This window comes from Pecten maximus, chromosome 2 (genome assembly GCF_902652985.1).
Source record: "Pecten maximus chromosome 2, xPecMax1.1, whole genome shotgun sequence".
NCBI lineage: Eukaryota > Metazoa > Mollusca > Bivalvia > Pectinida > Pectinidae > Pecten > Pecten maximus.
Window position 1 is genome coordinate 15,054,940 of NC_047016.1, and position 23,012 is coordinate 15,077,951.

The 23,012-nt window shown below is 39.4% G+C and overlaps 1 protein-coding gene across 5 annotated transcripts in view; it reads left to right on the forward strand.

Annotated features, from left to right (window-relative positions):
• The window catches only part of LOC117318987 (potassium channel subfamily T member 2-like), a 203,242-nt gene that overhangs the window by 149,166 nt on the left and 31,064 nt on the right, over positions 1-23,012 (forward strand). For all 5 annotated transcript variants that reach the window (XM_033873919.1, XM_033873916.1, XM_033873903.1 and 2 more), the window contains 9 exons: positions 4,469-4,618; positions 5,016-5,263; positions 7,694-7,970; positions 8,210-8,315; positions 14,361-14,533; positions 14,689-14,760; positions 19,373-19,507; positions 21,170-21,281; positions 21,742-21,843. In XM_033873919.1, the coding sequence (XP_033729810.1) occupies positions 4,469-4,618; positions 5,016-5,263; positions 7,694-7,970; positions 8,210-8,315; positions 14,361-14,533; positions 14,689-14,760; positions 19,373-19,507; positions 21,170-21,281; positions 21,742-21,843 (1,375 nt within the window). The remainder of the gene's footprint in view (positions 1-4,468; positions 4,619-5,015; positions 5,264-7,693; positions 7,971-8,209; positions 8,316-14,360; positions 14,534-14,688; positions 14,761-19,372; positions 19,508-21,169; positions 21,282-21,741; positions 21,844-23,012) is intronic.

The following is a 23,012-nucleotide window of genomic DNA, read 5'->3' on the forward strand; positions in this document are numbered from 1 at the left end:
CCTCCATAGATAGTAAGTATGTCCGCCCTGGTCACTCTCCTGTTACATACCTCCAGAGGCCAGTAAGTATGTCCACCCTGGTCACTCTCCTGTTACATACCTCCAGAGGCCAGTAAGTATGTCCACCCTGGTCACTCTCCTGTTACATACCTCCAGAGCCCAGTAAGTATGTCCGCTCTGGTCACTCTCCTGTTACATACCTCCAGAGGCCAGTAAGTATGTCCACCCTGGTCACTCTCCTGTTACATACCTCCAGAGGCCAGTAAGTATGTCCACCCTGGTCACTCTCCTGTTACATACCTCCAGAGGCCAGTAAGTATGTCCACCCTGGTCACTCTCCTGTTACATACCTCCATAGATATTAAGTATGTCCACCCTGGTCACTCTCCTGTTACATACCTCCATAGATAGTAAGTATGTCCACCCTGGTCACTCTCCTGTTACATACCTCCAGAGGCCAGTAAGTATGTCCACCCTGGTCACTCTCCTGTTACATACCTCCATAGATAGTAAGTATGTCCACCCTGGTCACTCTCCTGTTACATACCTCCATAGATAGTATGTCCACCCTGGTCACTCTCCTGGTACATACCTCCATAGATAGTATGTCCACCCTGGTCACTCTCCTGTTACATACCTCCAGAGGCCAGTAAGTATGTCCACCCCGGTCACTCTCCTGTTACATACCTCCAGAGGCCAGTAAGTATGTCCACCCTGGTCACTCTCCTGTTATATACCTCCAGAGGCCAGTAAGTATGTCCACCCTGGTCACTCTCCTGTTACATACCTCCATAGATAGTATGTCCACCCTGGTCACTCTCCTGGTACATACCTCCATAGATAGTATGTCCACCCTGGTCACTCTCCTGTTACATACCTCCAGAGGCCAGTAAGTATGTCCACCCCAGTCACTCTCCTGTTACATACCTCCAGAGGCCAGTAAGTATGTCCACCCTGGTCACTCTCCTGTTACATACCTCCAGAGGCCAGTAAGTATGTCCACCCCGGTCACTCTCCTGTTATATACCTCCAGAGGCCAGTAAGTATGTCCACCCTGGTCACTCTCCTGTTACATACCTCCATAGATAGTAAGTATGTCCACCCTGGTCACTCTCCTGTTACATACCTCCATATATAGTAAGTATGTCCGCTCTGGTCACTCTCCTGTTATATACCTCCATAGACAGTAAGTATGTCCACCCTGGTCACTCTCCTGTTACATACCTCCAGAGCCCAGTAAGTATGTCCACCCTGGTCACTCTCCTGTTACATACCTCCAGAGGCCAGTAAGTATGTCCACCCTGGTCACTCTCCTGTTACATACCTCCAGAGGCCAGTAAGTATGTCCACCCTGGTCACTCTCCTGTTACATACCTTCAGAGGCCAGTAAGTATGTCCACCCTGGTCACTCTCCTGTTACATACCTCCATAGATAGTAAGTATGTCCACCCTGGTCACTCTCCTGTTACATACCTCCATAGATAGTAAGTATGTCCACCCTGGTCACTCTCCTGTTACATACCTCCATAGATAGTAAGTATGTCCACCCTGGTCACTCTCCTGTTACATACCTCCAGAGGCCAGTAAGTATGTCCACCCTGGTCACTCTCCTGTTACATACCTCCAGAGGCCAGTAAGTATGTCCACCCTGGTCACTCTCCTGTTACATACCTCCAGAGCCCAGTAAGTATGTCCACCCTGGTCACTCTCCTGTTATATACCTCCAGAGGCCAGTAATTATATAAGTATGTCCACCCTGGTCACTCTCCTGTTATATACCTCCAGAGGCCAGTAAGTATGTCCACCCTGGTCACTCTCCTGGTACATACCTCCAGAGGCCAGTAAGTATGTCCACCCTGGTCACTCTCCTGTTACATACCTCCAGAGGCCAGTAAGTATGTCCACCCTGGTCACTCTCCTGTTACATACCTCCAGAGCCCAGTAAGTATGTCCACCCTGGTCACTCTCCTGTTATATACCTCCAGAGGCCAGTAAGTATGTCCACCCTGGTCACTCTCCTGTTATATACCTCCAGAGGCCAGTAAGTATGTCCACCCTGGTCACTCTCCTGTTATATACCTCCAGAGGCCAGTAAGTATGTCCACCCTGGTCACTCTCCTGTTATATACCTCCAGAGGCCAGTAAGTATGTCCACCCTGGTCACTCTCCTGTTACATACCTCCATAGATAGTATGTCCACCCTGGTCACTCTCCTGTTACATACCTCCATAGATAGTATGTCCACCCTGGTCACTCTCCTGTTACATACCTCCATAGATAGTAAGTATGTCCACCCTGGTCACTCTCCTGTTACATACCTCCAGAGGCCAGTAAGTATGTCCACCCTGGTCACTCTCCTGTTACATACCTCCATGATATAGTACCATGGTATACATCTCACCCTGTATGTCCACCGTCATTCCTGTTACATACCACATACCTCCATAGATAGAAGTAAGTATGTCCCACCCTGGTCCACTCTCCTGGTAACATGACCTCCATAGATAGTATGTCCATCCGTCACTCCTGGGACATACCCATCTATCGTAAGTATGTCACCTGGTCACTTCCTGTTCATACCTCCATAGATAGTAAGTATGTCCACCCTGGTCCTCACCCTTTTCGGTCACTCTCCTGTTACATACCTCCATAGATAGTAAGTATGTCCACCCCGGTCACTCTCTGTTACATACCTCCTTAGATAGTAAGTATGTCCACCCTGGTCACTCTCCTGTTACATACCTCCTTAGATAGTAAGTATGTCCACCCTGGTCACTCTCCTGTTACATACCTTCAGAGGCCAGTAAGTATGTCCAGCCTGGTCACTCTCCTGTTACATGCCTTCAGAGGCCAGTAAGTATGTCCACCCTGGTCTTCCTACTGTTACATACCGCGATAGATAGTAAGTATGGCCACCCTGGTCACTCTCCTGTTACATACCACCATAGGACAGTAAGTACATCTCTCCTTAGTCACCATCAGTCCCTGTATTTGTTACTCTGACAATGTGTCTACAATGTTTTAATGTTACTGCCAGTGTTCTTATCACTAAATGCCAGTAAACATGCCTATCAGTGGTCAGTGATCATCCCTGTCTTGTTACAGTGTCATTCTCAAGACACTATGTCCTCCAATAGACTATATCAGGACACTCTGAATGGACAATATCTAGACATTATGTATGGATAATATTTAGACACTTTGAAAGGATAATAATTAGACACTCTGAACGGACAATGTTTAGACTCTCTGAATGGACAATATTTAGACACTGAATGGATAATATTTAGTCATTCTGTATGGACAATATTTAGTCATTCTGTATGGACAATATTTAGGCATTCTGTATGAACAGAATATAGACAATCTTAATGGACAATATTAAGGCATTCTGTGTGGACAGTATTTAGAAATACTTAATGGATATTATTAAGACACTATGTATTGACAATATTTAGACACCCTGCATGGACAATATTTAGACACCCTGAATGGACAATATTCAGACACCCTGAATGGACAATATTTAGACACCCTGAATGGACAATATTTAGACACCATGTATGGACAATATTTAGACACCCTGAATGGACAATATTTAAACACCCTGTATGGACAATATTTAGACACCCTGTATGGACAATATTTAGACCCCCTAAATGGACAATATTTAGACACCCTGAACAGATAATATTTGGACACTCTGAATAGACAATATTTAGACACCCTGAATGGATAATATTTAGACACCCTGAATGGACAATATTTAGACACCCTGAATGGACAATATTTAGACACCCTGTATGGACAATATTTAGACACCCTGTATGGACAATATTTAGACACCCTGTATGGACAATATTTAGATACCATGAACAGATAATATTTGGACACTCTGAATAGACAATATTTAGACACCCTGAATGGACAATATTTAGACACCCTGAATGGACAATATTTAGACACCCTGAATGGACAATATTTAGACACCCTGTATGGACAATATTTAGACACCCTGAATAGACAATATTTAGACACCCTGAATGGACAATATTTAGACACCCTGAATGGACAATATTTAGACACTGAGTGCTATGTAATCCACTTTCCAGGCATTGTGTTCCTCAAAGGTCATGGATTGTTTAGTCATTTTTCCAGTTTCACTACTTTAGAAGGAACTATCGAGTGTCTACACCAGTGATCAAACCTGTTACCCCCATCCTACCAATATTCTACCAATCAGCCTTAGAGGAAATAGCCTGTAGGCAGAGATGACAACTGTGTACCTGTCACATATACCCTATATATCTCCAGCTTACTCTGACTTTGGTCAGTCTGGTTTGTTGTCTTCTATCCAGTCAATTAAGTTATCATAAAACATCCAGTACAGTAAGTGTCTGATACTTTCTAGATCTGTATTGTATATTTGTTGGTTTCTAGATCTGTATTGTATATTTGTTGGTTACAGTGAAGGACAGACATCATCAGAGGAGTGGCAGAGACTATATGGTGGGTGTTCTGGCAATGAGATATACCACATCAAACTCCGTGACAGTAAATTCTTCGGGGAGTATGAGGGCAAAAGTTTTACTTATGCTTCCTTTCATGCCCATCGCAGGTTAGTTTTTTAATAAGAGAATAGATAACATCTGTACATTTTATCAGCTCCATGAAATATAGTTGAGATAAAGAACAAAAGATAATAGACATTTCCTACAAACCAATTAGTTTAATTCAAGACCACTGTTGTATGGAGTTGTTATGGAGTACAGTTTTACATTTCATACCTATAAAATGTATTTATATCATTCAAAAGTTTGCGTTTTATATGCTTTAAAAGGATATATAGTTTTAATTAACATATGAGTGTAAAATAGAAAAATTCTTCTTTTGATCATCATAGATAGGGAAGAAATAAAAAGGACATAATTTGAATTTAAATATTTATTTAAAGAGCGATGAAAGATAATGATAAAAGGTTTGATATAGTGTGTTTGGAATCCATGTTTATACAGGTTTGGTGTGAGTCTGGTCGGCATACAACAGTCTGACCTGAAGGACTCTAACATACAGTTAAATCCTGGTCCCAGACATATCATGAAAAAGTCGGACATCTGTTTCTACCTAAACATCACCAAGGAGGAGAATACCCGAACCTTCAACCTGGCCCAGTCCCAGGAGGAGGGGGGCAAGATGGACCAGCAAAACCTGCCCACTGGTGCTAAGGAGGCGTCAAAAGTGGCTAGCATGATAGCTAGTGTGGGTAGGTTATACTAACTACAATCTCACCATGATAACTAGTGTGGGTAGGTTATACTAACTACAATCTCACCATGATAACTAGTGTGGGTAGGTTATACTAACTACAATCTCACCATGATAACTAGTGTGGGTAGGTTATACTAACTACAATCTCACCATGATAACTAGTGTGGGTAGGTTATACTAACTACAATCTCACAATGATAACTAGTGTGGGTAGGTTATACTAACTACAATCTCACCATGATAACTAGTGTGGGTAGGTTATACTAACTACAATCTCACCATGATAACTAGTGTGGGTAGGTTATACTAACTACAATCTCACCATGATAACTAGTGTGGGTAGGTTATACTTACTATAATCTCACCATGATAACTAGTGAGGGTAGGTTATACTAACTACAATCTCACCATGATAACTAGTGTGGGTAGGTTATACTTACTACAATCTCACCATGATAACTAGTGTGGGTAGGTTATACTTACTACAATCTCACAATGATAACTAGTATGGGTAGGTTATACTAACTACAATCTAACCATGATAGCTAGTGTGGGTAGGTTATACTTACTACAATCTCACCCTGATAACTAGTGTGGGTAGGTTATACTAACTACAATCTCACCATGATAACTAGTGTGGGTAGGTTATACTAACTACAATCTCACCATGATAACTAGTGTAGGTAGGTTATACTTACTACAATCTCACAATGATAGCTAGTGTGGGTAGGTTATACTAACTACAATCTCACAATGATAGCTAGTCTGGGTAGGTTATACTAACTACAATCTCACAATGATAGCTAGTGTGGGTAGGTTATACTTACTACAATCTCACAATGATAGCTAGTGTGGGTAGGTTATACTAACTACAATCTCACCATGATAACTAGTGTGGGTAGGTTATACTAACTACAATCTCACCATGATAGCTAGTGTGGGTAGGTTATACTAACTACAATCTCACAATGATAACTAGTGTGGGTAGGTTATACTAACTACAATCTCACAATGATAACTAGTGTGGGTAGGTTATACTAACTACAATCTCACCATGATAGCTAGTGTGGGTAGGTTATACTAACTACAATCTCACAATGATAGCTAGTCTGGGTAGGTTATACTAACTACAATCTCACAATGATAACTAGTGTGGGTAGGTTATACTAACTACAATCTCACCATGATAACTAGTGTGGGTAGGTTATACTTACTACAATCTCACAATGATAACTAGTGTGGGTAGGTTATACTAACTACAATCTCACCATGATAACTAGTGTGGGTATGTTATACTAACTACAATCTCACAATGATAACTAGTGTGGGTAGGTTATACTTACTACAATCTCACCATAACTAGTGTGGGTATGTTATACTAACTACAATCTCACAATGATAGCTAGTGAGGGTAGGTTATACTAACTACAATCTCACAATGATAACTAGTGTGGGTAGGTTATACTTACTACAATCTCACCATAACTAGTGTGGGTATGTTATACTAACTACAATCTCACAATGATAACTAGTGTGGGTAGGTTATACTAACTACAATCTCACCATAACTAGTGTGGGTATGTTATACTAACTACAATCTCACAATGATAGCTAGTGAGGGTAGGTTATACTAACTACAATCTCACCATGATAACTAGTGTAGGTAGGTTATACTAACTACAATCTCACCATGATAACTAGTGAGGGTAGGTTATACTTACTACAATCTCACCATGATAACTAGTGTGGGTAGGTTATACTTACTACAATCTCACCATGATAACTAGTGTGGGTAGGTTATACTTACTACAATCTCACCATGATAACTAGTGTGGGTAGGTTATACTTACTACAATCTCACCATGATAACTAGTGTGGGTAGGTTATACTAACTACAATCTCACAATGATAACTAGTGTGGGTAGGTTATACTAAGTACAATCTCACCATGATAACTAGTGTGGGTAGGTTATACTAACTACAATCTCACCATGATAACTAGTGAGGGTAGGTTATACTTACTATAATCTCACAACGATAGCTTGTGTAAATAGGTTATACTAACTACAATCTCACCATTTGTAAGGATAGAATACCTTTGATATTCCCTCCAGTAAACTAGGGGAAGTTTATAGTGTTACCCACGTCTGTTCATCCCTTCCTGCTACATCATATCCCATCATGTCATATTCCATTGATCATCAACATATCTTGAAAGTCTACACCTGATTACATTCTTGTTGTCAATGGTCAAGATTAAAGGGTCAGAGGTCACCTTTGACCCCTTCTGCATGGGATACGTTATAGGAGGGAGGACTTACAGACATTTTCTACTTGGCTATAGGCTTTTCAATAAAAAAATAATATTGGTAAATCTGCTGTTGACGGCCATAGCTATCTTTAATGATATTGTATACCTGTACAGGTACAGTAGCCTTGGAGCTTCAGCACACTCGGGCCAACATTCCTAACCCGTCCGAGATCACCCGTCCACCTGCTCCCACTCGAAAGGATAGCAAGAAGCTCCAACTTGACCTGCCAAAGGGCCTTAACATTGCCAGTTTACAGAAGAGGCCCAGTATTGCACCAGTTCCAGCAGTACTGGAGGCTAACGACATCCGTATACAACTCAGCTCAGATGTGGAATCTGAGGAAGAGGAGGATGACATTGTGTTTGACTTGGAAAATGACCAAGATGCTGAGTAAGATTGGTAGTTCTGAAAAGTAATGGTTTGTTCCCCTCGTCCTAACACATCAAATAAAGACTGTCTCTTACTCAGATTTAAACTTCATCAAAAGCTTGGTTTCTAAACAGTAACCCTTATATTCTAAAACTAGTTCTACATTAAACAGGTCTCCAAGGGACAAGAGAAATCAGAAAATAATGCTGTAACTATAATGATTTTGAGAATGATATAAGAGTAACTGATTTGATTGACAGGTACATTCGAGGATTTCCACCAATCACTCCTTATGTTGGCACTAGTCCTACTTTGTGTCACTTGATGAAGGAAAAGCGCCCTCTATGCTGTCTCCAGCTGGCTAATGTGAGTGATGCCTACACAATATTAATGTCAGTAGGACTAGTACCTACTCTTTATATTTCAACCAAGATTCAATCTTTTCTCTGAAGCTGGTTTCATGATTCTATATATATATATACATGTATATTCAAACCTTTATTATGAGAATAGATGACAGAGAATTGAAGATAGAATCTATTATATATAGTGCTTTCATTGCTCAGGACAAAATATCTATCGGAATGTCATAAATCTTTACTTACAAAAGTCATCTCTATAATTCTGAGTCTTGATCTCCTGTTATCACTGTTGGATATGTATTATTTATGATGGTATTGCTTTTCAGTATTAATTATTATACCTCCACTTGTTACTTTGTACAAGATATCTCTAATTTACTTCTATTCACATTTTATAGCATCATGTTCTACACAGCATTATATTTTGGATTTGATATCCCTCCAATCGGAAATCAGAAGAAGATAGTGTAATGCCATTGTCTGTCCATCCATTATTCCATCCGTATGCATCAATATTTCAGGACAAGAACTTATGTTTTAATGGACTGATAAAACTCAAACATGATATACTCCTTCCTTATCAAGAGTGCATGCTTGGTATTTCTTTTTGAGTCAAAAGATCAAAGGTCAAGGTCACATTGCTATACATAGAAATTGTATTTCCAGATATTAACTCAAGTTAAAGTGAACAGATCAAACTCAAACTTCATACATTTCTTCTTTATTTTAAGTGCATGCTTGGGACTTCTTATCAAGTCAATAATAATATTAATACTCAACACTATATGGATATTAGAGAAAATAATGATTTAGAAAGTAACGTTGATTCCTTATGTAGTTGAAATTTGAAAACATTCATCTGATACTATATTTGCCAGTGGTTGTACATTATAATTGTGACAAGGTGTATCTGTTGTAGGTCTGTATACACTGTCAGACAGGAGTATAACAGTGGTTGTACATTATAATTGTGACAAGGTGTATCTGTTGTACGTCTGTATACACTGTCAGACAGGAGTATAACAGTGGTTGTACATTATAATTGTGACAAGGTGTATCTGTTGTAGGTCTGTATATACTGTCAGACAGGAGTATAACAGTTGTTGTACATTATACTTGTGACAAGGTGTGTCTGTTGTAGGTCTGTATACACTGTCAGACAGGAGTATAACAGTGGTTGTACATTATAATTGTGACAAGGTGTATCTGTTGTAGGTCTGTATACACTGTCAGACAGGAGTATAACAGTGGCTGTACACTATAATGGTGACAAGGTGTATCTGTTGTAGGTCTGTATACACTGTCAGACAGGAGTATAACAGTGGTTGTACATTATAATTGTGACAAGGTGTATCTGTTGTAGGTCTGTATACACTGTCAGACAGGAGTATAACAGTGGTTGTATACATTATTATTGTGACAAGGTGTATCTGTTGTAGGTCTGTATACACTGTCAGACAGGAGTATAACAGTGGTTGTATACATTATAATTGTGACAAGGTGTATCTGTTGTAGGTCTGTATATACTGTCAGACAGGAGTATAACAGTGGCTGTACACTATAATGGTGACAAGGTGTATCTGTTGTAGGTCTGTATACACTGTCAGACAGGAGTATAACAGTGGTTGTACATTATAATTGTGACAAGGTGTATCTGTTGTAGGTCTGTATACACTGTCAGACAGGAGTATAACAGTGGTTGTACATTATAATTGTGACAAGGTGTATCTGTTGTAGGTCTGTATACACTGTCAGACAGGAGTATAACAGTGGTTGTACATTATAATTGTGACAAGGTGTATCTGTTGTAGGTCTGTATACACTGTCAGACAGGAGTATAACAGTGGTTGTACACTATAATTGTGACAAGGTGTATCTGTTGTAGGTCTGTATACACTGTCAGACAGGAGTACAACAGTGGTTGTACATTATAATTGTGACAAGGTGTATCTGTTGTAGGTCTGTATACACTGTCAGACAGGAGTATAACAGTGGTTGTACATTATAATTGTGACAAGGTGTATCTGTTGTAGGTCTGTATACACTGTCAGACAGGAGTATAACAGTGGTTGTACATTATAATTGTAACAAGGTGTATCTGTTGTAGGTCTGTATACACTGTCAGACAGGAGTATAACAGTGGTTGTACATTATAATTGTGACAAGGTGTATCTGTTGTACGTCTGTATACACTGTCAGACAGGAGTACAACAGTGGTTGTACATTATAATTGTGACAAGGTTTATCTGTTGTAGGTCTGTATACACTGTCAGACAGGAGTATAACAGTGGTTGTACATTATAATTGTGACAAGGTGTATCTGTTGTAGGTCTGTATACACTGTCAGACAGGAGTATAACAGTGGTTGTACATTATAATTGTGACAAGGTGTATCTGTTGTAGGTCTGTATACACTGTCAGACAGGAGTATAACAGTGGTTGTACATTATAATTGTGACAAGGTGTATCTGTTGTAGGTCTGTATACACTGTCAGACAGGAGTATAACAGTGGTTGTACATTATAATTGTAACAAGGTGTATCTGTTGTAGGTCTGTATACACTGTCAGACAGGAGTATAACAGTGGTTGTACATTATAATTGTGACAAGGTGTATCTGTTGTAGGTCTGTATACACTGTCAGACAGGAGTATAACAGTGGTTGTACATTATAATTGTGACAAGGTTTATCTGTTGTAGGTCTGTATACACTGTCAGACAGGAGTATAACAGTGGTTGTACATTATAATTGTGACAAGGTTTATCTGTTGTAGGTCTGTATACACTGTCAGACAGGAGTATAACAGTGGTTGTACATTATAATTGTGACAAGGTGTATCTGTTGTAGGTCTGTATACACTGTCAGACAGGAGTATAACAGTGGTTGTACATTATAATTGTGACAAGGTGTATCTGTTGTAGGTCTGTATACACTGTCAGACAGGAGTATAACAGTGGTTGTACATTATAATTGTGACAAGGTGTATCTGTTGTAGGTCTGTATACACTGTCAGACACGAGTATAACAGTGGTTGTACATTATAATTGTGACAAGGTGTATCTGTTGTAGGTCTGTATACACTGTCAGACAGGAGTATAACAGTGGTTGTATACATTATAATTGTGACAAGGTGTATTTGTTGTAGGTCTGTATACACTGTCAGACAGGAGTATAACAGTGGTTATACATTATAATTGTGACAATGTGTATCTGTTGTAGGTCTGTATACACTGTCAGACAGGAGTATAACAGTGGCTGTACATTATAATTGTGACAAGGTGTATCTGTTGTAGGTCTGTATACACTGTCAGACAGGAGTATAACAGTGGTTGTATACATTATAATTGTGACAAGGTGTATCTGTTGTAGGCCTGTATATACTGTCAGACAGGAGTATAACAGTGGTTGTATACATTATAATTGTGACAAGGTGTATCTGTTGTAGGTCTGTATACACTGTCAGACAGGAGTATAACAGTGGTTGTATACATTATAATTGTGACAAGGTGTATCTGTTGTAGGCCTGTATATACTGTCAGACAGGAGTATAACAGTGGTTGTATACATTATAATTGTGACAAGGTGTATCTGTTGTAGGTCTGTATACACTGTCAGACAGGAGTATAATAGTGGTTGTACATTATAATTGTGACAAGGTGTATCTGTTGTAGGTCTGTATACACTGTCAGACAGGAGTATAACAGTGGTTGTATACATTATAATTGTGACAAGGTGTATCTGTTGTAGGTCTGTATACACTGTCAGACAGGAGTATAACAGTGGTTGTACATTATAATTGTGACAAGGTGTATCTGTTGTAGGTCTGTATACACTGTCAGACAGGAGTATAACAGTGGTTGTATACATTATAATTGTGACAAGGTGTATCTGTTGTAGGTCTGTATACACTGTCAGACAGGAGTATAACAGTGGTTGTACATTATAATGGTGACAAGGTGTATCTGTTGTAGGTCTGTATACACTGTCAGACAGGAGTATAACAGTGGTTGTACATTATAATTATGACAAGGTGTATCTGTTGTAGGTCTGTATACACTGTCAGACAGGAGTATAACAGTGGTTGTACATTATAATTGTGACAAGGTGTATCTGTTGTAGGTCTGTATACACTGTCAGACAGGAGTGTAACAGTGGTTGTACATTATAATTGTGACAAGGTGTATCTGTTGTAGGTCTGTATACACTGTCAGACAGGAGTATAACAGTGGTTATACATTATAATTGTGACAAGGTGTATCTGTTGTAGGTCTGTATACACTGTCAGACAGGAGTATAACAGTGGTTGTATACATTATAATTGTGACAAGGTGTATCTGTTGTAGGTCTGTATACACTGTCAGACAGGAGTATAACAGTGGTTGTATACATTATAATTGTGACAAGGTGTATCTGTTGTAGGTCTGTATACACTGTCAGACAGGAGTATAACAGTGGTTGTACATTATAATTGTGACAAGGTGTATCTGTTGTAGGCCTGTATACACTGTCAGACAGGAGTATAACAGTGGTTGTATACATTATAATTGTGACAAGGTGTATCTGTTGTAGGTCTGTATATACTGTCAGACAGGAGTATAACAGTGGTTGTACATTATAATTGTGACAAGGTGTATCTGTTGTAGGTCTGTATACACTGTCAGACAGGAGTATAACAGTGGTTGTACATTATAATTGTGACAAGGTGTATCTGTTGTAGGTCTGTATACACTGTCAGACAGGAGTATAACAGTGGTTGTACATTATAATTGTGACAAGGTGTATCTATTGTAGGTCTGTATATACTGTCAGACAGGAGTATAACAGTGGTTGTACATTATAATTGTGACAAGGTGTATCTGTTGTAGGTCTGTATATACTGTCAGACAGGAGTATAACAGTGGTTGTACATTATAATTGTGACAAGGTGTATCTGTTGTAGGTCTGTATACACTGTCAGACAGGAGTATAACAGTGGTTGTACATTATAATTGTGACAAGGTGTATCTGTTGTAGGTCTGTATATACTGTCAGACAGGAGTATAACAGCGGTTGTACATTATAATTGTGACAAGGTGTATCTGTTGTAGGTCTGTATATACTGTCAGACAGGAGTATAACAGCGGTTGTATACATTATAATTGTGACAATGTGTATCTGTTGTAGGTCTGTATACACTGTCAGACAGGAGTATAACAGTGGTTGTACATTATAATTGTGACAAGGTGTATCTGTTGTAGGTCTGTATATACTGTCAGACAGGAGTATAACAGCGGTTGTATACATTATAATTGTGACAATGTGTATCTGTTGTAGGTCTGTATACACTGTCAGACAGGAGTATAACAGTGGTTGTACATTATAATTGTGACAAGGTGTATCTGTTGTAGGTCTGTATACACTGTCAGACAGGAGTATAACAGTGGTTGTACATGGTGACAGGGTGTATCTGTTGTAGGTCTGTATACACTGTCAGACAGGAGTATAACAGTGGTTGTACATTATAATTGTGACAAGGTGTATCTGTTGTAGGTCTGTATACACTGTCAGACAGGAGTATAACAGTGGTTGTACATTATAATTGTGACAAGGTGTATCTGTTGTAGGTCTGTATACACTGTCAGACAGGAGTATAACAGTGGTTGTACATTATAATTGTGACAAGGTGTATCTGTTGTAGGTCTGTATACACTGTCAGACAGGAGTATAACAGTGGTTGTACATTATAATTGTGACAAGGTGTATCTGTTGTAGGTCTGTATACACTGTCAGACAGGAGTATAATAGTGGTTGTATACATTATAATTGTGACAATGTGTATCTGTTGTAGGCCTGTATACACTGTCAGACAGGAGTATAACAGTGGTTGTACATTATAATTGTGACAAGGTGTATCTGTTGTAGGTCTGTATACACTGTCAGACAGGAGTATAACAGTGGTTGTACATTATAATTGTGACAAGGTGTATCTGTTGTAGGTCTGTATATACTGTCAGACAGGAGTATAACAGTGGTTGTACATTATAATTGTGACAATGTGTATCTGTTGTAGGCCTGTAAACACTGTAGCTATAAGACTACTAAGGAGTATAACTGGAATAACAGAGCTATCATCCTAGCTGCAGACTTTGCCAGTAATGGTATCTACAACTTTGTTGTTCCACTACGTTCTCATGCCCGACCTAAAAGTAGCCTCAACCCTATTGTGTTATTGCTGGGTAATGTGTAAGTATTCTTTTCTGTATTGTTTCTCCAAATGCAATTATTGAATAACTGAGAATTAATACTTTTTGAATTGATAAATGTATTTTTGAAACCAAAGAGTTACGTGGTTGTACCCTGATGGCTGTCCTATAATACCTTTCACATCTCTGTTGTAGACCTGACACTGCCTTCCTGGACACCATTTGTCACTTTCCTCTCGTCTTCTGGATGATAGGATCCATTGATTCGTAAGTCCATCAATCCACAGACTCCAACTAATACTCTATTGTTAATGGATTCGTAAGTCTGTCAATCCAGACTCCAGCTTACTCTGTTGTTGATGGATTTGTAAGTCTGTCAGTCTACAGATTCCAGCTTACTCTGTTGTTGATGGATTTGTAAGTCTGTCAGTCTACAGACTCCAGCTTACTCTGTTGTTGATGGATTTGTAAGTCTGTCAATCCAGACTCCAGTTTCCTCTGTTGTCGATGGATTTGTAAGTCTGTCAGTCTACAGACTCCAGCTTACTCTGTTGTCGATGGATTTGTAAGTCTGTCAGTCTACAGACTCCAGCTTACTCTGTTGTTGATGGATTTGTAAGTCTGTCAGTCTACAGACTCCAGTTTCCTCTGTTGTTGATGGATTTGTAAGTCTGTCAGTCTACAGACTTCAGCTTACTCTGTTGTTGATGGATTTGTAAGTCTGTCAGTCTACAGACTCCAGTTTACTCTGTTGTTGATGGATTTGTAAGTCTGTCAATCCAGACTCCAGCTTACTCTGTTGTTAAAGGATGTGTAAGTCTGTCAGTCCACAGACTCCAGCTTCCTCCGTTGTTGATGATTTGTAAGTCTGTCAATCCAGACTCCAGCTTACTCTGTTGTTAAAGGATTTGTAAGTCTGTCAGTCCACAGACTCCAGCTTACTCTGTTGTTGATGGATTTGTAAGTCTGTCAATCCAGACTCCAGCTTACTCTGTTGTTGATGGATTTGTAAGTCTGTCAGTCTACAGACTCCAGCTTACTCTGTTGTTGATGGATTTGTAAGTCTGTCAATCCAGACTCCAGCTTACTCTGTTGTTGATGGATTTGTAAGTCTCTCAATCCAGACTCCAGCTTACTCTGTTGTTGATGATTTGTAAGTCTGTCAGTCCACAGACTCCAGCTTACTCTGTTGTTGATGATTTGTAAGTCTGTCAGTCCACAGACTCCAGCTTACTGTGTTGTTGATGGATTTGTAAGTCTGTCAATCCACAGACTCCAGCTTACTCTGTTGTTGATGGATTTGTAAGTCTGTCAATCCAGACTCCAGCTTACTCTGTTGTTGATGGATTTGTAAGTCTGTCAGTCCACAGACTCCAGCTTCCTCCGTTGTTGATGATTTGTAAGTCTGTCAATCCAGACTCCAGCTTACTCTGTTGTTAAAGGATTTGTAAGTCTGTCAGTCCACAGACTCCAGCTTACTCTGTTGTTGATGGATTTGTAAGTCTGACAATCCAGACTCCAACTTACTCTGTTGTTGATGATTTGTAAGTCTGTCAGTCTACAGACTTCAGCTTACTCTGTTGTCGATGGATTTGTAAGTCTGTCAGTCTACAGACTCCAGCTTACTCTGTTGTTGATGGATTTGTAAGTCTGTCAGTCTACAGACTCCAGTTTCCTCTGTTGTTGATGGATTTGTAAGTCTGTCAGTCTACAGACTTCAGCTTACTCTGTTGTTGATGGATTTGTAAGTCTGTCAGTCTACAGACTCCAGTTTACTCTGTTGTTGATGGATGTGTAAGTCTGTCAATCCAGACTCCAGCTTACTCTGTTGTTAAAGGATGTGTAAGTCTGTCAGTCCACAGACTCCAGCTTCCTCCGTTGTTGATGATTTGTAAGTCTGTCAATCCAGACTCCAGCTTACTCTGTTGTTAAAGGATTTGTAAGTCTGTCAGTCCACAGACTCCAGCTTACTCTGTTGTTGATGGATTTGTAAGTCTGTCAATCCAGACTCCAGCTTACTCTGTTGTTGATGGATTTGTAAGTCTGTCAGTCTACAGACTCCAGCTTACTCTGTTGTTGATGGATTTGTAAGTCTGTCAATCCAGACTCCAGCTTACTCTGTTGTTGATGGATTTGTAAGTCTCTCAATCCAGACTCCAGCTTACTCTGTTGTTGATGATTTGTAAGTCTGTCAGTCCACAGACTCCAGCTTACTCTGTTGTTGATGGATTTGTAAGTCTCTCAATCCAGACTCCAGCTTACTCTGTTGTTGATGATTTGTAAGTCTGTCAGTCCACAGACTCCAGCTTACTCTGTTGTTGATGATTTGTAAGTCTGTCAGTCCACAGACTCCAGCTTACTGTGTTGTTGATGGATTTGTAAGTCTGTCAATCCACAGACTCCAGCTTACTCTGTTGTTGATGGATTTGTAAGTCTGTCAATCCAGACTCCAGCTTACTCTGTTGTTGATGGATTTGTAAGTCTGTCAGTCCACAGACTCCAGCTTCCTCCGTTGTTGATGATTTGTAAGTCTGTCAATCCAGACTCCAGCTTACTCTGTTGTTAAAGGATTTGTAAGTCTGTCAATCCAGACTCCAGCTTACTCTGTTGTTGATGGATTTGTAAGTCTGTCAGTCCACAGACTCCAGCTTCCTCCGTTGTTGATGATTTGTAAGTCTGTCAATCCAGACTCCAGCTTACTCTGTTGTTAAAGGATTTGTAAGTCTGTCAGTCTACAGACTCCAGCTTACTCTGTTGTTGATGGATTTGTAAGTCTGACAATCCAGACTCCAACTTACTCTGTTGTTGATGATTTGTAAGTCTGTCAGTCTACAGACTTCAGCTTACTCTGTTGTCGATGGATTTGTAAGTCTGTCAGTCTACAGACTCCAGCTTACTCTGTTGTTGATGGATTTGTAAGTCTGTCAGTCTACAGACTCCAGTTTCCTCTGTTGTTGATGGATTTGTAAGTCTGTCAGTCTACAGACTTCAGCTTACTCTGTTGTTGATGGATTTGTAAGTCTGTCAGTCTACAGACTCCAGTTTACTCTGTTGTTGATGGATGTGTAAGTCTGTCAATCCAGACTCCAGCTTACTCTGTTGTTAAAGGATGTGTAAGTCTGTCAGTCCACAGACTCCAGCTTCCTCCGTTGTTGATGATTTGTAAGTCTGTCAATCCAGACTCCAGCTTACTCTGTTGTTAAAGGATTTGTAAGTCTGTCAGTCCACAGACTCCAGCTTACTCTGTTGTTGATGGATTTGTAAGTCTGTCAATCCAGACTCCAGCTTACTCTGTTGTTGATGGATTTGTAAGTCTGTCAGTCTACAGACTCCAGCTTACTCTGTTGTTGATGGATTTGTAAGTCTGTCAATCCAGACTCCAGCTTACTCTGTTGTTGATGGATTTGTAAGTCTCTCAATCCAGACTCCAGCTTACTCTGTTGTTGATGATTTGTAAGTCTGTCAGTCCACAGACTCCAGCTTACTCTGTTGTTGATGGATTTGTAAGTCTCTCAATCCAGACTCCAGCTTACTCTGTTGTTGATGATTTGTAAGTCTGTCAGTCCACAGACTCCAGCTTACTCTGTTGTTGATGATTTGTAAGTCTGTCAGTCCACAGACTCCAGCTTACTGTGTTGTTGATGGATTTGTAAGTCTGTCAATCCACAGACTCCAGCTTACTCTGTTGTTGATGGATTTGTAAGTCTGTCAATCCAGACTCCAGCTTACTCTGTTGTTGATGGATTTGTAAGTCTGTCAGTCCACAGACTCCAGCTTCCTCCGTTGTTGATGATTTGTAAGTCTGTCAATCCAGACTCCAGCTTACTCTGTTGTTAAAGGATTTGTAAGTCTGTCAGTCCACAGACTCCAGCTTACTCTGTTGTTGATGGATTTGTAAGTCTGACAATCCAGACTCCAACTTACTCTGTTGTTGATGATTTGTAAGTCTGTCAGTCCACAGACTCCAGCTTACTCTGTTGTTGATGATTTGTAAGTCTGTCAGTCCACAGACTCCAGCTTACTCTGTTGTTGATGGATTTGTAAGTCTGTCAATCCAGACTCCAGCTTACTCTGTTGTTGATGGATTTGCAAGTCTGTCAGTCCACAGACTCCAGCTTCCTCCGTTGTTGATGATTTGTAAGTCTGTCAATCCAGACTCCAGCTTACTCTGTTGTTAAAGGATTTGTAAGTCTGTCAGTCCACAGACTCCAGCTTACTCTGTTGTTGATGGATTTGTAAGTCTGACAATCCAGACTCCAACTTACTCTGTTGTTGATGATTTGTAAGTCTGTCAGTCCACAGACTCCAGCTTACTCTGTTGTTGATGATTTGTAAGTCTGTCAGTCCACAGACTCCAGCTTCCTCTGTTGTTGATGATTTGTAAGTCTGTCAATCCACAGACTCCAGCTTACTCTGTTGTTGATGGATTTGTAAGTCTGTCAATCCAGACTCCAGCTTACTCTGTTGTTGATGGATTTGTAAGTCTGTCAATCCAGACTCCAGCTTACTGTGTTGTTAAAGGATTTGTAAGTCTGTCAGTCTACAGACTCCAGCTTACTCTGTTGTTGATGATTTGTAAGTCTGTCAATCCACAGACTCCAGCTTACTCTGTTGTTGATGGATTTGTAAGTCTGTCAATCCAGACTCCAGCTTACTCTGTTGTTGATGGATTTGTAAGTCTGTCTAACTTGGGTTAGGCATTACAGCAAGCCTTTGTAAAGATATCAATTCTGGTTCTGGTGTAGTGTGTTCTTATATTGTGTATATTTTTTGATGACAACATAGAGCTCCACAATATGTCAAGTTATAGGATGGTAGTCAATGTTCAGTTAATTAAGTTATTTTACCATAACAACATCATTTCTCTCTCATTTAACAGAATTGACAATCTATTACAAGCTGGAATAAGCATGGCTGACAATGTGGTGATTGTAAACAAAGAAACATCAAACTCTGCGGAAGAAGATACTCTGTCTGATTGTAACACTATAGTGGGGGTCCAGACCATCTTCAGGTAAGTTTGTAACACTATAGTGGGGGTCTAGACCATCTTCAGGTGAGTGTGTAACACTATAGTGGGGGTCTCGACCATCTTCAGGTGAGTTTGTAACACTATAGTGGGGGTCTAGACCATATTAAAGTGAGTTTGTAACACTAGAGTGGGGGTCTAGACAGTTTTCAGGTGAGTTTGTAACACTATAGTGGGCGTCTAGACCATCTTCAGGTGAGTTTGTAACACTATAATGGGGGTCTAGACCATCTTCAGGTGAGTTTGTAACACTATAGTGGGGGTCTAGACCATATTAAAGTGAGTTTGTAACACTATAGTGGGGGTCTAGACAGTATTCAGGTGAGTTTGTAACACTATAGTGGGGGTCTAGACCATCTTCAGGTGAGTTTGTAACACTATAGTGGGGGGTCTAGCTAGACCATCTTCAGGTGAGTTTGTAACACTATAGTGGGGGTCTAGACCATCTTCAGGTGAGTTTGTAACACTATAGTGGGGGTCCAGACCATATTAAGGTGAGTTTGTAACACTATAGTGGGGGTCTAGACCATCTTCAGGTGAGTTTGTAACACTATAGTGGGGGTCTAGACCATATTAAAGTGAGTTTGTAACATTATAGTGGGGGTCTAGACCGTCTTCAGGTGAGTTTGTAACACTATAGTGGGGGTCCAGACCATATTAAGGTGATGTGTAACACTGTAGTGGGGGTCTAGACCATATTAAGGTGAGTTTGTAACACTATAGTGGGGGTCCAGACCATATTAAAGTGAGTTTGTAACACTATAGTGGGGGTCTAGACCATATTAAAGTGAGTTTGTAACACCATAGTGGGGGTCTAGACCATCTTCAGGTGAGTTTGTAACACTATAGTGGGAGTGTCGACCATATTAATATGAGTTTGTAACACTATATTGGGGGTCTAGACCATCTTCAGGTGAGTCTGTAACACTATAGTGGGGGTCTAGACCATCTTCAGGTGAGTTTGTAACACTATAGTGGGGGTCTAGACCATCTTCAGGTGATGTGTAACACTATAGTGGGGGTCTAGACCATCTTCAGGTGATTTTGTAGCACTATAGTGGGGGTCCAGACCATATTTAGGTGATGTGTAACACTATAGTGGGGGTCTAGACCATCTTCAGGTGATTTTGTAGCACTATAGTGGGGGTCCAGACCATATTTAGGTGAGTTTATAACTTTGTTTAAAGACTTTTTCCAATTATCCTAATTTCTGTGACAGATATCAACTACAGATGTAACAACCCAGGGGTTTGAGAGATCTGGACCATTCCAGTTTTATGGTCAACATCTTGATCTCATTGGAAAAGTTCTATTAACTTGTGTGATATGAAGTCAGACATTTGTTTGTACTGTACATAGCTTGTTTATATGTGGTTCATTGTCACTACCCTAGTTCTCATTTTGAGAACATGACTTGAATGGATTTGACCTAGATTTGTATGGTGGGTTCATATTCACATCATAATATCATAACAACAAGTTCTACACCTGATTTTTATGGTCGCCAATGGTCATTATAAAGGGGTCATATTTGACCGTTTTTAAAATAAAACATTGACGTGTAAGATATCTCATGAACCAACAACTTATCTGAATTGGTAATGTCTTCACCACAATATATTGAATCTAAGCTGTTATCATTTTCAGATTATTTCCAAGTGCCAATATTATTACCGAGTTATCCCAGTCATCAAACATGAGATTTATGCAATTCAGAGCCAATGATACATACTCCTATACTTTGTCAAAAATGGAAAAGGTTTGTATGTTTCTGGTTCTATAAGTTAGATGTGCCATTCTGTTGACAGTTAAAATAGTAAAACTGTAGGCCTTTGTGAGGATAACTAACTGCAATGCTTAGATAGTCATCAGTAACAATGTTTAAGCATTGATCTGCTTTCAGTTGGCATTCATATGTCTATGAAGGCCAACTGAATTATGAAAGCAGTTCAATGCTTATATTTATTACTTATGATTTCAATCCCATTTCTTTTATTATTAACGGAATTTAAATTTCCCCACCTTTATCGTCCATGAATCCTGAATACCTGTGGTCTTCTGCTTAAAAATATAGTGTGTGGAACAATAGAATAAATGTTAAGAAAAATTGATTCATTACTATTATATAATACATATAAACATGTGGATAATACATATTACACTTCATAAATTTAATTATCTGTGGCACAATGTTTATTTTCTATTGTTTTATTTTGCAGAAGGAGAAAAGTCGTGGCTCTCATCTCTCTTACATGTTCAGACTGCCGTTTGCTGCAGGAAATGTGTTCAGTGCTAGTATGTTAGACACCTTACTATACCAGGTAAGTATTTATGTTAGACACCTTACTATACCAGGTAAGTATTTATGTTAGACACCTTACTATACCAGGTAAGTATTTATGTTAGACACCTTACTATACCAGGTAAGTATGTATGTTAGACACCTTACTATACCAGGTAAGTATTTATGTTAGACACCTTACTATACCAGGTAAGTATTTATGTTAGACACCTAATTATACCAGGTAAGTATGTATGTTAGACACCTTACTATACCAGGTAAGTATGTATGTTAGACACGTAACTATACCAGGTAAAAGACACCTAACTGTACCAGGTAAGTATGTATGTTAGACACCTAACTATACCAGATAAGTATTTATGTTAGACACGTAACTATACCAGGTAAGTATGTATGTTAGACACCTAACTATACCAGGTAAGTATGTATGTTAGACACCTAACTATACCAGGTAAGTATGTATGTTAGACACCTAACTATACCAGGTAAGTATGTATGTTAGACACGTAACTATACCAGGTAAAAGACACCTAACTATACCAGGTAAGTATGTATGTTAGACACCTAACTATACCAGATAAGTATTTATGTTAGACACGTAACTATACCAGGTAAAAGACACCTAACTATACCAGGTAAGTATGTATGTTAGACACCTAACTATACCAGGTAAGTATGTATGTTAGACACCTAACTATACCAGGTAAGTATGTATGTTAGACACCTAACTATACCAGGTAAGTATGTATGTTAGACACCTTACTATACCAGGTAAGTATGTATGTTAGACACGTAACTATACCAGGTAAAAGACACCTAACTATACCAGGTAAGTATGTATGTTAGACACCTTACTATACCAGGTAAGTATGTATGTTAGACACGTAACTATACCAGGTAAAAGACACCTAACTGTACCAGGTAAGTATGTATGTTAGACACCTAACTATACCAGATAAGTATTTATGTTAGACACGTAACTATACCAGGTAAGTATGTATGTTAGACACCTAACTATACCAGGTAAGTATTTATGTTAGACACCTAATTATACCAGGTAAGTATGTATGTTAGACACCTTACTATACCAGGTAAGTATGTATGTTAGACACGTAACTATACCAGGTAAAAGACACCTAACTGTACCAGGTAAGTATGTATGTTAGACACCTAACTATACCAGATAAG